Genomic DNA, 18,218 nt, shown 5'->3' on the forward strand with positions numbered 1-18,218 from the left:
CAGTTTTAATGGGTTAATTAAATCTTAACCATTTAAAGGGGCTCTTGGTAACTTTTTAACCTTAACTGAACAGCTTCGGAGTCAGTGGAATGGTTATATTACTTATTTCGGGTTGAATGGTGGTGGTTTCGCACCCCCCTGGTGCCCGAGAGCGGAAAAAACTCACTTGCAACTTTGGGACGCGGGTCGGTGTCAGGAAGTATCGCGTGATATCAGGTCTCGCGATGTAACGAATTGCTTGACGGCACTGCACACGTAATTACACGCCCCCATTCAAGCACCGGCTAGCTAAGCAAAGGGCAACGATAGATTTAGTTATGGCTGAGCCTGTAAAAAGAAGCAGAAAGCTAGGAAATCTTTGTCGGAGGACCAACGAAAGAGGAAACGGGAGACTGACCGAGCAATAAGTCAGACTCGAGTAAATATATCGGACCGGCTTTTTCAGAATGGTGAGAACTGAGAGAAACAGAAGCCTGCAAAACCGATGCTGACCTGGCCTTATTGCTGTTGCACTTGTAAGTTAAGTATCTTTGGAATAAACTGTGTTTAATATTTAAATTTCAAGTAATTGTGACCTCAGGATGTTTGCTATTGTCTGTATTGTCTGTCTTTTTATTATGATCGCTGTCTGTAAGGGGCTTACTAGTAACGTTACGCTAGATACTATAACTTTGATGTTAGCATTGTCATAGCAAACACGTTTGATTTCTGTAGTTGTTTGGCCGTTCCTCTGTCGGTTTTATTTGTGTAACTTACACTTTTATTTTATGTCACTAAGTCAACGCGTCTGATAATAGGCAATAAACATGTTGCACATATCATGATCGAGCTAGAAAAAACGTTCTGATGTTTTCTTAGACAGGCAAAGGTAACCGTCATTCTACTAGATGAACCTTGCTAATATAACTTTAGACAAATATTATCCTCCGATATATATATATTTTATGCTCATGCCCACTCTCCCAAAAACAAACAAACACGAAAGCAGTAGTTCGCCTCGTTCATATCGTTCGTTCCCGGTAAAAATACTAGTATGCATGACAACACAATAAAAAAAAAAAAAAATCGCCATCAGTTGGAAAGAAAGTATTGCTTTACTTGCCTCGGTAGACATAACTGGTTTTGAAATAGCCGGTTCCTCTGCTCAGCTGGGTTGACAGCTGATCAGCTGGGTTGCTCGTGGCGAGGGGGGAGGGACAACAGTTCGTTTTTACGACAGAGTGTATGAAAGCATTTACTACCAGACACTAGGGGGAGCTTCGTAGAGAAAAAACACTCAAGAGTTGCCTGGTGTCCCTTTAAAAGCATGTCTAATCAATTGAATTCATAACATATATTCATAACAATATTTTTCTATAATAATAGGGCCCAGTAGAATGTTTTGTAAATTCTGTTCCTTTTTTCAGATTTTTGATTTAAGTACAAATGTATTATTATTAAAACAATGTGATTTTTAAGTGTTATCAAATTAAAATTGAACAATTCCTGTTAATTTTTTGGTAAACAATGATATTGAATATGAAAAAATAGATTATTATTACTACTACTACTTTGATAAGTATGAATGCTATGAATGCACTTTTTAAAAATACAGCATTGAATCATTAATCCAAACAAATCTCACTGTAAATCAAATTGAATCATTCTGATTTTGCAAAAAATAAATCTGAACCGAAAACCTATGAATCGATTCCCTGTCTAGCCAAACATTCACAGACCTGCTATGAAGTGTTAACTGGTAAATAACACACACACATTCACCTGTATAGACTCTCTCTAATGAAGGCAGCCGGTCATCATCAACACATCTGTGTGTTTACTGTGTGTTTACTGGTGCCTGTGATCCTACAGTAAGCTCAAACTCTGACCTGTTTTTCTTACTGTACTCAGGGCTGTGAGAGAGATGAAACCCTAAACCCTTTCTATTGTGGACGTGCTGGGACTCTCTTCTGCGGTTTCAGTTGCAGTCCAGTTATGATATTGTGAGACAGTGGCATGTATTGAGTTTTGACGTTTTGCAGTGGGTGTATCAAATTGTGAAGGATTCCCAACCTAGTTTTTTCCCTCTGTTCTCTTGCTAAGTCACACAGAGTTTGTTTGTTCCAGCCCTCATGAACGCACACACACGTGCGCACACACACACGCACACAAAGATGCTTTTTATACAGTCTCTCTCCCAGCACAAACAAGCCTTCTCCTATATGTATGCATTATTTTCACAAATCTTAATGCATTCTTCAGTTCTTGCAAATGGTAATTATGCTAGTTTTTGATAACATTTAAGTCAATTTTCATTTATTTTATTCACTTTTTAATCATCTAAATAATTGTCTGATTCCTCTAAGAATATACACTATTCAAAAGTTTGGGGTCAGTAAGATAAAAAAAATAAGCAAATAAATAAAATAATACATTTATTCAGCAAGAATGCATTAAATTGATCAAAAGTGACGGTAAAGTATTTTATAATGTTACAAAATATTTATATTTCAAATAAACAGTTCCTTTAAACTTTCTATTCGTCAAGGAATAAAATTCACGTTTTATACAATAAATGCAGTAATATTATGAAATATTATAACAATTTAAAATAGCATTTTATATGTGAATATATGTTAAACTTAAATTAAAATGTATTCCTGTGATCAGAGCTGAATTTTCAGCATCATTACTCCAGTCTTCAGTGTCACATGATCCTTCAGAAATCACTCTAATATGATGATTTGATGATCAAGAAACATTTCTGATTATTATCAGTGTTAAAAACAGTTGCACTGCTTTATATTTTTGTGAAAAATGTGGTAGGCCTACATTTTGTTTTTCAGGATTCAGAAAACTCACTCACAAAAACTTTTGAAAGTTACTCTTCTAAAAGGTTCACCTTGTGTACATGATTCATCTGTAAAGGGTGCATATTAGTACCTTCAATTTAAATATTAATCCATACTTTGTTCCCCTTGCACATTTTAGAGTAATAGTGTTGTCATAAAAACAATGAAGCAGCACAAATAGAAATGCGTAGTAAGCAAAAATGAGAAACTAAACCCTTATATTTTAGATTCTTTGCAGCTCACAGCAATGCACACAATCTTTCAAACAATTTCATGGGGTGGATCCTGGGATTAGTGTTTCCCACAGCATTTTGTGAGACAATGGTGGGTGGACCCAAGTTAAAAATATCAATATGGTGCACTTTGAGTTCAGAATGAAGCGCTCCAACCCATTTTCATTGTCCAAATTGAACCGAGTAAAAGGTCTGCCTTGACGTGTACCTTCACACTAAAGTGGACTCAACCCTACTTTTAGTTGATGTAGTGTCTCAGTCTACATTCACACTGCTGTTTTAGGAAGTCCTTTAGGAAGTTATTCCTATGACAGTAATACCCATATATTGTAAAACAAATGCACTGTAAAATAAATGAAAAGGAATATTTCAGAAGTATATATTTTTTTGCTTTACTCTACACTAGGGAAATTACAATATTTTTGTCCTAATTTCTACACATGCAAGAGATAACTTGAGCTTTTATTTTGACGACAACTGCAGTTGAGCTTTTATTTTGGTGGAAAAAAGTTTTTGTAAAAAAAAAAAAAAAACAGGTTTGCAAACGTCTCATTACAAATCGATGCTGTAATCATCTGCCCGTTAAAATGTTGGAAATGATGCAAATGCCGGCTAGACTCAGCACATGCAGAGATGGAGTTCACTGCGTTCATCCACTGTGAACCAAGCCGTTCTGAGCTAAACACACGGTGAGCAACTGCTTTGAAACGTGCAGCGCAAACAGACTATATACTTAACTAAATTACAGTCTTTTAGGGTTTGTAACGGCACAAAGCCTTATCGCACTTTCATTTTATTTCGTTTGACAGATGCTTTTCCAAAGCAATGATGCAAACCAGATTAGAGACCTTAGCTGTGTCCCATTCAGAGGCTGCATCCATTGTTTAAATGTGTTTACCGTGGTCCATTTATATACATAAGAGTATAAACTATATAAAATCACATCTTAGTAAGATATGTCAACATTTGAACCTTAAATTTTAAGCTTTAAAGGTGTTTTTTTTTTTTTTTTTTTACATTTGTATCATTATATATTCAAGGAAGTTGAAAACCCAATTCTTACACAAGTGTAATCCGGCACTAAAAAAATCCTGCAGTCTCCAGCACACGGTGGATCTTGAGCTGGGCTAGGCCGTGTGGGATCATCTTTTGGATCCTTCATGGCCTGAGGAACAAAGGATGCATTTGTAGGCCTCATCTGAAGGAGCCTTGGACTTGGGACGGCCCGTGTCGTGCCGCAGTGAAGCACCCGGCCTCGAATTCAGCCTTTGAAGGATGCAGTCTCTGAATTGGGATACAGCTTTTATGTTATTATGGTTCATTATGAACCTGTGGCAGCACAGATTAGACTATGACAGGCCGCCAGAGTTTAGGCGATTAATGGGAAACACTGCTGGGTCAAACCGTTTTGCCGGTGCTTCTTCTCTTACTAATGTGCTTTTTCCTTCATGTAGAATTTCTTTAACTGTGTGATATTGGAGGGTCTTTTTACATAAACTGCCCACTTCAAGTCCCCCACATCACTTCATTTGGATTGAAATTATAGACTTGGGCCTTGACTTGGCCACACTTTCATATTTTGGTTCATCATATTGAAAGGTCCCCTTATCATTATCATGTTGGAAGGTTCATCTTACATTTTTTTGACACTAAAGGCCAGTACACACACCGCATAGACAAACACGATCAGTGTGTTAACCCTTTTGTGTCGTTTGTTTTCACTGAAACGTTTTCATGTTCAGCGTTTGTTTGTGTTTGTTGGTGTCTGTTGGCGCAGTGTGAACATGACTATTATTTTTAATAAAATTAAAATACCAAAACTTTCTGGCGTGTTCGTGTAGGACAGCAGGAACTAGGAATGATTTTAGCTCTAGGACCTCTTTTGGAGGAACTAATTTACTCCTACTTCAGAGTCGGTCTAAACCAGCGCTATAGGAACTACAGTGACTTTAGTGACTCTGACTGGCCGAACGCTCGCGAAACACCAGCACCCGCCATTTAAAAAAAGCTGTGTAAACACACAGATTATAGCCTATATATTTGCTCCAGAAACTAACTCTACGAACATGGAAAACAGTGATAGATGAACCTCTTAATCTTTACGCTGAGGAGAAAATCCAACGCAACTTTGAGGATCCAAGAGAAACATGTATTTCTGCTCAGCAACACTGGACATCAAACACACGGCATACGCTAATAGCTTTTTATATACTATTTCTATGTATAACAGTTCTAACGTGTTAGATGGGACTGTTAGGCAGATCGTAAACTAATGAGCACGGAGAATGCTAGCGATGTTTGTTTGCTCAGGCTCTGGAGATCTCAGTGCCGTCAAAATAACAAGCGTGGCTTACGTCACTTCAGAGTTCCTACTGGAGGTGCGAATGCAACCAGGAAAACGTTCCTAAGGGAACCATTAGTTCTCTGGAAATCACCCTGGTGGCTCGTTCCTATAACTGAGTTCCTACAACTACCCGGTGCGAAAGCCCATTATGACATAACGACAACACTATTCTCTAATGCAGCTCAGCCGGGCCTCGTGAGATTCATGACGGATGAAAACAAACATGGATGTACAGGAGCTGACGCAGTAGATGTTGCGACTCTGTGCTCTGAGTTGCAAAAAAATGAGGCAAGCACATTTGGATATGGTCTTGTGTGGATAGATGTGGTCTTGTGTGGATAGATGTGGTCTTGTGTGGATAGATGTGGTCTTGTGTGGATAGATGTGGTCTTGTGTGGATAGATGTGGTCTTGTGTGGATAGATGTGGTCTTGTGTGGATAGATGTGGTCTTGTGTGGATAGATGTGGTCTTGTGTGGATAGATGTGGTCTTGTGTGGATAGATGTGGTCTTGTGTGGATAGATGTGGTCTTGGCTGGGTAATGCGGTCAGTATGGCCTGTGCAGATCACAGTGGGAGCTGGAGGTGAGCTGCAGTTATAAGGCACGTCACACACTTTGATGTGTGTTCTGCAACCGGCTCAAAATATCAAACATGTTAGATATCCTTCAAATGGGTGAATTATAGTCTAAAGTTAATCTCTGCCCAAGGTTGTGTGCGTATTTCCTCTAAAGCTTGCTTGAATTTGTTGTAGAATAGATCATTAGACGTGATGTTATGGTGCCTTGAAAGCTAGTGTGAAAGCAGGTTCACAATGAGACACACACACACACACACACACACACACACACACACACTTACACACACACACTTACACACACACACTTACACACACACACTTACACTTACACTTTCTGTTTGGCCATTTCCAGACGGTTAAAGGCTGTCGGTGGAGTTTGCTTTGACATGTCTGCTTGTTTCACTCTGTAGACCAAATCTGAGGAAAACTATTCATAGAAGAACAGACCCATAGTCATGTTCAGCTTCATCATCTCTAATGCCCTTTCTCCCTGGGAAATGTACTAATGTTCAAAGCAAAATTTGACTTGGCATTTTCACTGGAAACTCTTCACTAGCACAACCCGGTGTATAGAGTGCTGATCTCACTCCTGGTCCGTTCTATATTAGGAAATAATTTATTATGAGGTTGACATCTCAGATGACTTCCAAAAATAATACTCACGTTCAGCCGGATGGACCTCTGCAGCCGACAACCAGTTTGATCTACTACTGATTTTAGCTTTTAGTACTACTTTTGCAACCTGGTATAGAATTATACTATTTAAATGGAACATAAGTCTATTATTGAAAATGTAGGCTAACTCTCACCAAAATGCCATTTTTACTTTAACACTAGAACTACCAAGGCAATCATTTTGACTGTTTTAAAATTTTGCAATAACTTTGTTGAAATAAAACCCATGTAACTATAGGACCCTGACCCTAAATGTGTCTATTTTATTCTATCATTGTTATTTTATTAAAATTTCAAGACACAAAAGAGTTTTGAGTATTTCTACCTTGAATGGCCATAACAGTCATACTGACCGTGTGACCGTATGCATACAGTTTTCATTGTAATTTTACAGCATGATATTTTTGCTCACTAGAACAAATATTGGTTACTAAATCAGTTTGTTTTCTCGCAGTTTACCAGTGTGGGGCCTATGCATTTCATATGTGCCCATAAAGGTTTTACCTATGCATTGACATGCATATTGGCGACGTTTTTGTAAGTTATTGTATTCTAATATCCAAGGATGAATACATTTGTTTTCATTTTACAAAGAAAATAATAGAAAATTGATCACTTTCGACTTTGTATCTGTACAATAGCTATTGTGGTTGTTGATTAACTAATACATTTTTACATACATTAGAATTAAAATGTAGTGTTCTGATGTTTAATATTACCTATCCTAACATTACAGATCCATTTATTCTTAGATTTGATAAAGCTTATTGAAATTATATGCAAATAATGTATGAGCGCTCAGAATGACTGCTATGGCCATTATAGTAGTTGTAGACTTCCGGTAGTTCTAGTGTTAAAGCTGAAAGAAAACAGAAATCTTGGCTAAAACTAAATATGAAACCGCTATTTTAGCATCCAGTCAGTATTTTTCGTATGGAGAAAAGCAGCGTGTGTGTGAAATGACCAATTAAGTTGCATTTGTAAAAGCTGGCTGCTGTTGGACGATTTCTTGAGGAAAAAGAGCTTAAATTTACAGTTGTTGCGATAAACCGGCCAGAAGCTTCTGTTACTAAATGACCAGCTTTCCTCTATAAAGGTATAATGAGCCTCTCTAAGCGCTGTGCTGCTGTTGTAGGGTGCAGTTCTGCTTGCATTGGCCAAAAGATTTATTATTGAGGTTTATTTCGAGATCATTGGGCCTCATTCATAAAACACAAGAATTTTTGTGTAAATTGGTCATATTTTCAAAACGTTGGTGGTGTTTTAGACAAATTGATGACACTGCGTTTTGATAACACTATTTACCATAATTATATATTATAACAAAGTTAATTAGTTAACCATTTAGTTGATTTAAATGTGAAAAAAAATCATAATACTAAACGGCAATGATTGAAAACAGCTGTAGTCCGTTTATTGTAGAGTACGATTACTCTAAACACCAGTGGCATTTGTCTGCAAGCTAAACACTTTAATTGAATCACTTTTGATAGTCGCATGGTTAATTAGTCTCTTTTGCATGTGTGCAGTATAATGGTATGAGACTCGGGAAGGGACTCATGTACCTGTAATTCACGCAGGTGTCATTTTTGGGTGCGGATCATGTGCATGAATGATTGGAAACCATTAAAATACACACGTTTAACTATCAATTCTGAGGTTTAACATGCATTTTTCTATTTTATGCACTATTTTGAGTTACTTTGCACTGTTTATAAATCTTTGTAGTTAGTGTATATTTAAATATACAGTATTTCCAGTAGAGATGCACCGATTACAATTTTCTGGGCCGATTCCGATTTTTCATTAAGTTTGACCTGCCGATACCGATTTTAGCCGATTCCGATTTCATTTTTTCTAACCACTTTACAGCACACACAAATATTTATTTTATATCTTTTCTGTAATAGAACATTTTACAATTTGCATAGTACATATTTTTTTGAACAGATAAACGCTATAAAATAGAACTATATAAATTACTCCAGGTGTGGGTAATTCAAACATCTAAAGTGCAGTGTTATGGAAGAACCATTTCCTTTTCACATTCAATATCCAATAATTTTTTTATATATGTATTTAGCAAACTAAACGTCTGTATGAAAACAGGGAATGGCAATAAAATAATATATAAATAAAAAATAAATAGCCTTGCAGTATAAATATATTTCTCAAAGCACTCACACACAGGCCTATTGCAATTGTACAAACTGAATAATAAAAGTTTAAATGGGTACATTTTCTATAAATATTAGTCTTCGTTTTCTTTTCTGACATAGCCTACTCCAGTTCTTGTTAAAACACGCAAATTCTGTGCATTTTGGGCGCTTTTTTGTGAAACCCAATTTAGGCTATTTTGTCCATCAAAAGTGTGCTTTCCCTTTAATTGAGCGTGAGCAGTGCACTGAGTGCAGCAAATAGACTCGGCGCCGAAACACGCGCTTCACTGCTCGCGACGCTCCTGCTTGACGCTCACGCGCTGCTCCCGCTCCCGTTGTGAAAGCACTCATCGATTAACATGCACGCTGAAAAAAAAAACAACGCGCTTGCGGTCTGAACGGACGTAATTCACGAGATTTCCTACATGTGTGTTCCGTGTGCACGTGTGATTCTGATGTTGCGCGATGTTAATCATGCGGCGCCCGAGTGCATTTGACCGGCATACAATCGGCATTTGTCAGACTGACCGGCCGGTCGCCGGTCACGGCCGATCACGTGAAAATCGGCCAATTCCGGTCACCAGCCGATCAATCGGTGCATCTCTAATTTCCAGCTGTTTGAACCCAGATGTTCTTGAAATAAGGCCAACTGAAGAATAAGCTTAAGCACTTACTCCAAAACAAAACCTAAAAATCCTGGACAAACTTTTTGTTTTGAAGCCAAGAATTTTCATTTTAGTGCAAAATAAGCAAATCAGACAATATGACTGAAGGGATGACTTTACCAATCAGCGATTGGCTCTTATTTAGAAGGCGGGACTTATTCCGCCATATTGAGCGTTGCACTTTTCCCCATTCAAAACAATACGAGTGACGCGTCTTGTGTTACTCTACAGTCTATGATATTACATCCTCAAACGTCCACGTCACAGTGTGAAATATTAGCATAATTCCCGCCCAAAGGTTTAAACGCTTAAACGATTGGCTCAGCTGGCCAATTTGTAGAAATCAGTGCGTTTCAGACAGACCGGGAACAGAGGAGCCGCTATTATGTTTTTTTTGAGCATTAATGCATGTTGACCTATCCTATTACTCCCAATAATCAAAATAATGAGCTTTTAAAATAGCATGGCTGGCACCAGTGTGATCACAGATATATTACGTTTCCTAGATGGTATAGTTCTTGTGGGCTTTCCCACCCGGGGGTTTTCTCAGGTGTACAGTAAGCCAGTGTGTGCAGTGATTGAAGCTCTCCTAGTTTCACAGTGTGACCCAGTTAGCCTGTGAGTGTGGTGATATCGTGTTAGCAGTTAGCAGCTCTCTCCGTGTGCTAGTTCACTTCACAGCCGGATCCTGGTGGACGAGCGGGACACAGTTTGGTCTCTGTTACGCCCCTGTCCTGCTTAAAGGCAAGAGACCTGATTAACTGCACTATAGCAGTACATTAATACACCATGCCTGTGCCGGTTCCTCAGCTGGGCTGGTCAGAGATGTTGGCAGGACAGTGATGTGTGCTTTCAGAAACATGTATTTCCCAAGGCTTCCTGCAGCCGGGGCAGCGTGTGCCGCCAGAAATGCCCTGTTCGTGTTCGCTCTCTCTGCATGGCTCTGTTAGGATGGGGCAACGGGATGAGATCATGTGATTTAAACTTCAAAGGACATTTGATGATAATGTAGCCGCTTTTTTAGTAGTTTGTTATAGGGCTGGGATTTGACAATTTCACGAGTCTATTTCGATTTGATTTCATGCCGGATTTATTCAAACATATATTTAATATTGAAGATCAAGGTTATGTAAAAATATGAGTATGAAATATAGTGCAAATATTTCTTAATATTAATACGCTAGATTTAACACACACGATTTATTGATGTGGAGGAGCAAGTTTTGTGATCTATTATTGCGGGAACGCGCTGCTCACGTGGTCAGTCACATGATTGTCTGCTGTCAATAAAATGTCATACGCTTTGAATAATAAGAATGAATTGATATTTATCTTAATAATAGGAAAATAATCTCCATCTATTATTTGATTATTTAAATCTCTTGTTTAAAAATAGGAAGAAAGACGCACTATAGTTAAAATGGTTTTCTGTCTTGTATTTTACCTCAAAATGATGGATGTTATTTTAATATAAATGTGGGAATTAGCAGAAATAAGTTAATATTATTTACATGAGGTAAACATAAATCTGCTTGGTTTATATTGTTAATGTATATAATTTCTGCCATTATAATGGCCCATTTCAAATGTTTACGTGCTTTTCTTCTCTAAATCTTTTGAGCGGTGATGAAATATTGTTCTTGTAAATACTTTCCAGCATTTCAGAAATAAAAGCCAGGAATAGATCTTTAAAATGCATCTAAATTACAACATTTACCATACAGTGCTCACTGCTCAGCAGTCGTCAAAAAGGGTTTCAACAGTGAATTTTTAATTGCTCTATTCTTGTAAACTCAGATATGGATCCGGACAGCAATTAAATTACTGTACGACTTTGGTGTTTGTCAAAAAACAGTAATTCTAGAAAAAACGTCATTCATTCGAGAAAAACAGCGATGAGATCAGATCATCTACTGGCTCCTGTAAATGTTGAAAATACCTCACGACCCCTTGAGAAACAATTACTGTCCGCATAGGGCTAGTGTTTGCGTTTCATTTTGATATGAAAAAGGCTCAGCTTTCAAATCATAAGTAATAAAGCACAAAGCTTATTGTGATTATTGGATGGCAGGTGCGCAAGTAATGTTCACTGTTCAGTTCACGCATCACGCAGTAAAACATCAATTCTTCTGATTTTAAAAGTCGGTATCGGTTGATCAAATGAAAATCAATTAAAAACGATATTTTTAACACAGCCTTAGTCTATTGTGCTTGTTTTTTTGTTTTTGTTTTGTGTTAATGCCTTTTTTTGCATTATTTTCCTGTTATGTTCAAGTCATTTTGACCCGGAGAGGATTTTCCCGTACCCGAAAATGCTAGTTAATGAATAACATTTGCAATGGACTAAAATTGACTGACTTTACTCACCCAGAGTCTAACGACTTTAAAATGTTTTGTGGCCTATACATTTTATAAATAGCTTATAAATCTCTTATGCTGTTTTATCACAAATATTGGATTCAATCTTAGTTGACAAAAAGATTGAATCCAATATTTGGTGGTAAAATAGCGTAACGAGTGATTTTATGTTTTTTGTTGTCATTTTTGACCGGGAACACCACAAGTGTTATAGGGTTTTCAACACATCACAAGGGTTAAGAAAAACTAGACCTATATTGCTTAAGTAGAGCCCGGATGGGCATCTTCAGACCTGGAGGGCCGTAGTCCTGTCGAGTTCATCTCCAACCCTCCTCAAACACCCCTCATCCAGCTCATCCATGTCCAGACTGTGCCGAGCCGGAGTCTAACCGAAGGCTTTGCTCTGTGTTTGGTGATGGGTAAAGCTGAGAGCGTTTCACGATACGCCTGCCGTCGCTGTTTATCAGTCATTTTTGTTTTGTCTGTCTGATGGGTTAGTTTATGGCTTGTTGTTTGCTGGTTTAGTTAGTTCAGTGTATGTTTAGAGTGGTGACTGAGGTCCGAGCGCTCGGCCCCTCCGGCGCACACATTGTGCTGGCGTAACCGGAGCGCTGAGAGCGGGCGGCCCGTGAGAAAGGGTGTGCACCGCTACAGGCCTGCAGTCTAGGCTTACGTGGAGCCCGAGATGCATTCCCAGCGCTGGCTCCTCCACAGCCCACCTGCGCGGCCCACAATGCCTCTTTGTTCCTGCCCCATGGCACTGTGGGATAGCTGTTATCTGAGAGGCAGGGGTTGGCCACCACCGACTTTCCCATTCAGAGTAAAGATGGTGCATTCCTGCTCTCCGGTTTCGCTTCGGCTCAGGCTCGTGAGAGCTGCTTTCCCAGTGTGGGAGTGAGGCGCTGTGTTGTGCGCTCGCACGCTTAGTGTGGCCGTCTGCGGTCGCGTTGAAGTCGCACAGTTCTCGCACTGAACATTGAGTGCAAGAATTGGTGTTTGAGTCAGTAAATATACAATGGAAAACTTGAAACCGTCTGCAGTTTAATGTACAATGTTTATCAGAACTGTCTTGAGCAACAAGATCAATTCCTCACTGTTTATGAAGGCGAAATGAAGTTTATTCTCAAACGCTGGTTTCTGCATTTCATGATTCACCATAGCAGTGCTGTTACCACATGCTAATGAACACGCATACTTATTTTAAAGGGTAAATGTTCATGTAAATATTAACCATTGAAATTACAAATATGGCATGCAAGTAATAACGAGTAATAACGAACCAAGAAACGCATTACAATAAATAATAAAGTAAACCCGTTAAAACAAGGATACAAATTAAGTGCATGAGGCTTGAAGTTTTTCATGAATTTAATAACATCATTAATTATTCAAATAAACATCTAAAATAAGCAAGGAAAATAATAATGGTATTATAAAAATAACTAAAATGGCAATCTCCAAACTAGGGATACCAATTTTTAGGCCTTTTGTATATAATATTTAATATTATTATTAATAATGTTTTAATAAATGTCGGGCTGGGATAAGGTATAAAATAACTATAAATCCCAAACTAAATGTGACATTTAATTTCTGTAGGCATTACTATGTATGTGTTTGTTACTAAACGTTATGGTTCATTAGGGCCTGTAATTGTTGTTAATAAATGACGTATAAAATGTTAATGATGGCTTTCAAATAAGTTTAATGGCTAAAAATACTGTTTAATAGATGTATTGGTTGCACTTTATTTTACAGTGTACTGTGTACGTACAGTGTACTTACCCACAAAAGTACTGAGTAGAGTAAGGTAACTACATGGGTTAAGTTGAGGTTTAGGGCTAGGTTCAGGGTCAGTACGTATAGTTGTTACCCAGTTAGTGTCATTACTACAGTAAATAGGCCTATATAGTATACATGGGGAACAGGACTGTAAAATAAAGTGCTACTGATGTACTGGTAATCCTGGCCTTTTTTATTTACAATCTAATACCTTTGTTAATTTTATATTAAAGGTGGGGTAAGCGATATTTGAAAAACGCTGTTTGAAAGTTGGTCGGACCGACATGACACACAACGTGTGTAGCCAATCAGCATTAGGGGCGTATGACGGTGGAGGAGAGAGAGCGAGCAGGAGGGAGATCTGAAGAAAGACTGTAGAAAGGGAGATGGCTGAGAGACATTACAAAAGAGCCTGAGGCTCAGAGGAATATCACTGGGAAATGAAGCGTTATGATCAGGAAAGAGCTTTAGGATCCGCATTAATACTAGACAAGCTGTCCAGCGCTGGAGAGAGCTCAGCGGGAAGGCCTGATAACAGGTGTTGCTTTGATTCGCTCCACACGCGAGGAACACTGGGTTTGGGCTTTGGGGGCGGAGCAATGAAGGGAAGGGTGTGTTTGTTTGGGTTGATCTCAAATATCAACAATGTTCAGCAACGACTTTGAGGAAAAACATACTGCACCTTTAATTTGGGTGTTCAGTGTCAGTAATTTTTACTGTTAAGTATAATTTAATCCCAGAAGCCTGTGTGTGTAATTACTCAAATGTAATCGATTCAGAGCCTTCGTTAATTACATACAGGCACAGATATGACTCCCTCATTGCATCATGTGACAGACAGCTAGTCCAGCACACTGTTATCAGGAGAGATTATAGTTGTGACGGATGGATAGATGGATGGATTAAAACTTGTACTTGAGTGCTGGTGAGAGGGGTTAATAGTTATTCTTTAAATTTACATATTAACATCTTTTTCCCTTCCATTTCCTCATTGATCCCTGTTACAAAACTCGAAACATCATGTTGTGTCATCGTGTGAACTCAATGGAAAAGATCACTCAGAAAGTGTCTCTAACGCCTTTCTGCAGATGACCATAATTATCTTTTACACCGCTGTTATCGTCCTGACTTTCTGTTTTGAAGCCACGGCTGGCCATGGTAGAATACAGCATGTCAAGTTAAAAGAGTTACGTTGAGATGTTGAGATTCTGTGCTCTTTTACATTTCAGTTGTATCTAGCAGTTTGAAAGGGGGAAAAAAGGTTTATAAAAAGTGTTGCATTGACCTGAAAGTCACCTTGTGTGGTTTGTTTGTGTTGCAGTGTAATGAATCAAACCATAAGAATCGCAGAAAGTTTGGCCCATCGTTTTTATGGTCGATCATTAGTGCCCATCCTCCATTATTAACCACCGTTAATTGACCATCTGACCAGTCCAGTGAAAACCAAGGGGCAACATTCTCATCTGAAAAATGAAGCCTACCCGGAAGTGCGAAAAACTGCAATACATCGAAAATCCGCTAGGGGAAGGTCCCAAAAGGGAGCAAATCTCCATAGCCCCCATCATGTTAAAATGTCCGTTTTCACAGCATAAATTCATGTTTTTACAGGTTGGTCCCATGGACTTTTATTGTATTTTTCAATAGGTTCTGAGTGCCTGACAACGGCGAGGGTAGTGAATTTTTTTCTAACTCGTTAGTTTAGATAATATTTAGATATAAAATGTATGACAAATAAGGGCGTGGTTAACTTTGATTGACAGCTTGATTGACAGCTCAGACTGCGCCAAGGAGAATGACAACATAAGAAGTGCCATTTTTTTAACACAGTTGAAATATAATACTACTGTTTCTGTATCATGAAATGTAGTTTTAAGAGTTTTTCAGGCGAGAATGTAGTTATTTAAAGCTCAAATCTGTGGTTTATTTAAAGATTTATGCTCGGCGCATGTACCCCGCCTGGAACAGCTTTTCCTCGGCTAGTCGTTCGCCGCTGACCCTGGGGTCTCTGTAGTGGTTAAACATGAGATATAATTTGTCTTGTGTATATCTAACGGGCGATTTTTGGTCTCGTGAAACTATAATTTGTTCCCTGGCCAATCGTTTTGGCTGAGGGGAAATTTCATAACTTTATAAGCTATTTAACTTTACCGTTGTATGGTTAGACTAGATCGAGCGCTGACTTTGTGTGTTTGACTGAATTGTTTGCTTTATTTGTATAGCTTCTTATACCTTTTACTTATACTTTTATAATGGCTAATATTGATACAACTGAAATTTAACAAAAAGAGACTGGGTTGAGTTTTGTCATTTTAAATTTTAACACAACGAAGATGATCTGTAATGTTGTTTACTGCAAAATCTGTTGTTTAGTACAAATGCACATATTGCCTGGACCATATTAAAATGTTTAATATTTTTATATTATATTTAAACGAAAAGAAGCATGGTTGTGTTTTATATTTCGTTTAGTTATAAATAGGCTAACGTTATATGCAGTGAATATAATCAATACGCGATGCCTGAACCACATTTGTGTGGCTATAATGTTAAGATTTCTTTAAATGAAAACGAAAAGAGTTAGTATGGTGTTTTATAACATATTTCGTTGCCTAAAATATACACAGAGATAACCGGAGTAGCACAGCGAGCTGAGTGCGTCAGAAGGTGGGCGGGGTTAGGATTTCCCAAGATTTTCCAAGATGGCGCCGCCCATACCCCCCATAAACGGCTTCAAAACTGTTCTGCAGAAAGTCTATGGGTGACGTCACAGACGCTTTGTCCATATTTTTTACAGTCTATGGTGAAAACACAAGCAGCTGTCGTCATATTTCTGCTCTTCCATTTCCATTCATTTTCATTATAGACACAATAAACCATAAGCAGTATTTTATTCTTACTGTCAGTATTCAGAGGTTGTATTCTGCATTAGCGACACTACCGAAAGTAACATCAGCAGTTTTTCTGTAATGTTAGAGCCATGATTGAAGAACAGTGTTTGAGGTTAAAACGAGCTTCAACAATCAGTTGGTCAGCCGATACGCTTCTGCAAAAGAGCCGAGTTTGACGTCAGCGCACTTCCTCGTGTGATGTGGCAGGAAGCCTGGCTTTCCTGTCCCGGGTTGTTGTTGTTTTGCAGCACTCGTTGCTGCTTGTAGAGGATCCTGAAAGAGGTGAAGGGACACCGTGATCCGCCTGCTCATTACAGCTGGAGATGCTCCTTCCCCATCCCGCCTCCACATGTGGACACGCCGCTCCAGACGACTCTCTCTCTCAGGCTTCATCTCGCTGTCGGGCGGTTCAGGGGCTTTTCCAACATCCACTTTAATGATGTCTAATCAGACCCTCAGTCGTGATCTTCATCTTGTGTAAATTGATGCATGACTGGTAAGATGGCAAGAGATAACGCAGTTTCCTCCATGCACTATACAAAAATACTTTTTTTTTGTAACATGAAATCTTTTAAGAACCATTTATTGCAAAAACTCTTTTCTGCATATTTATGTTGAACCTCACTTTGTTACACAAACGTTCAGAAGGGGTGTAACGATTCATGCATATGGATCAAGGCATCTGGCAATTGACTAATGATATGATGTCGATGCAACGTGTCAATTAAGTTTAAGATGCATGTTTATTTTGACACTTTCATGCATGCAATGTCTGTTGAACGCTCTCTGTATTTTTGTATATTATTTTAAAAACTAAAGTGCTTTTTTTTTTTGATGTTCCAATTGGGACACATTATTGAGGAGAGTTCAAGTAAATGTAAAATTTTGGTTGCATTTGTCAAAATAGGCAAATAATGTCGTAAAATGTATGGCCCTCTAATTGAATAAAACCATAACCGTATCGTGGCATGATATTGTGTCAAGGAGAATGATTGTCGTGGTGAACCAATCACATCACAGCATCTCAGACTCAGGCGTTTCAGAAAGACCAAACCAACATTTGTCATCGGATCAGAATGATTTGGTTTGATTCCCTCCAGAAGCGTCTCGCACGATTGCGTTTCCGAACACCAGCATCCGAACGCAAGAGAGCATGACAGCGGTTATTGTGTTTCGTCTGATACTGAGACACACTCATTTATAATGGAGGAAGAAAGAGCCTGATTGCAGCAACAATATTTATCCGCAAATGCTTTGATGCGATATTCCAATTTTACCCATAAGATAAATTCACAACTTTGGATGGAAACAGCTACTGATGGTTCAGTGAGTGATTTGATTGGTTCATACAGGTGACCTTTGGTTCATACAGGTGACCTGTGAGTTTGATTGGTTCACACAGGTGACCTGTGAGTTTTTCCTGACCGATTGATTTTTAAGAGTTGTTTATTTGTGGCTTGCATGTCTGACTGCATATGATAAATGTCATGTGTTGTTCCTCATTTGTAAGTCGCTTTGGATAAAAGCGTGTGCTAAATGAATGCATGCGCTGCTGCAGACAGCCAGTGAAGCCAGTGTGGTGTTGAAGCCAGTGTGGTGTTGAAGCCAGTGTGGTGTTGAAGCCAGTGTGGTGTTGAAGCCAGTGTGGTGTTGAAGCCAGTGTGGTGTTGAAGCCAGTGTGGTGTTGAAGCCAGTGTGGTGGTG

General features: G+C 38.6%; 1 protein-coding gene across 2 annotated transcripts in view; it reads left to right on the plus strand.

The window, feature by feature from the left end:
* map3k1 (mitogen-activated protein kinase kinase kinase 1, E3 ubiquitin protein ligase) overlaps positions 1-18,218 on the plus strand; it is a 67,546-nt gene that overhangs the window by 19,269 nt on the left and 30,059 nt on the right. Inside the window, exon 1 of one of the 2 annotated variants that reach the window (XM_079862158.1) lies at positions 16,872-17,010. The exons of the other annotated variant lie outside the window; for it this stretch is intronic. Within the exon in view, the coding sequence (XP_079718284.1) occupies positions 17,000-17,010 (11 nt within the window). The 5' untranslated portion in view covers positions 16,872-16,999. Of the gene's footprint in view, positions 1-16,871; positions 17,011-18,218 lie in introns of those variants that run through there. 2 annotated transcript variants of the gene reach the window in all.

This window comes from Squalius cephalus, assembly GCF_949319135.1.
Source record: "Squalius cephalus genome assembly, chromosome: 24".
Lineage (NCBI taxonomy): Eukaryota > Metazoa > Chordata > Actinopteri > Cypriniformes > Leuciscidae > Squalius > Squalius cephalus.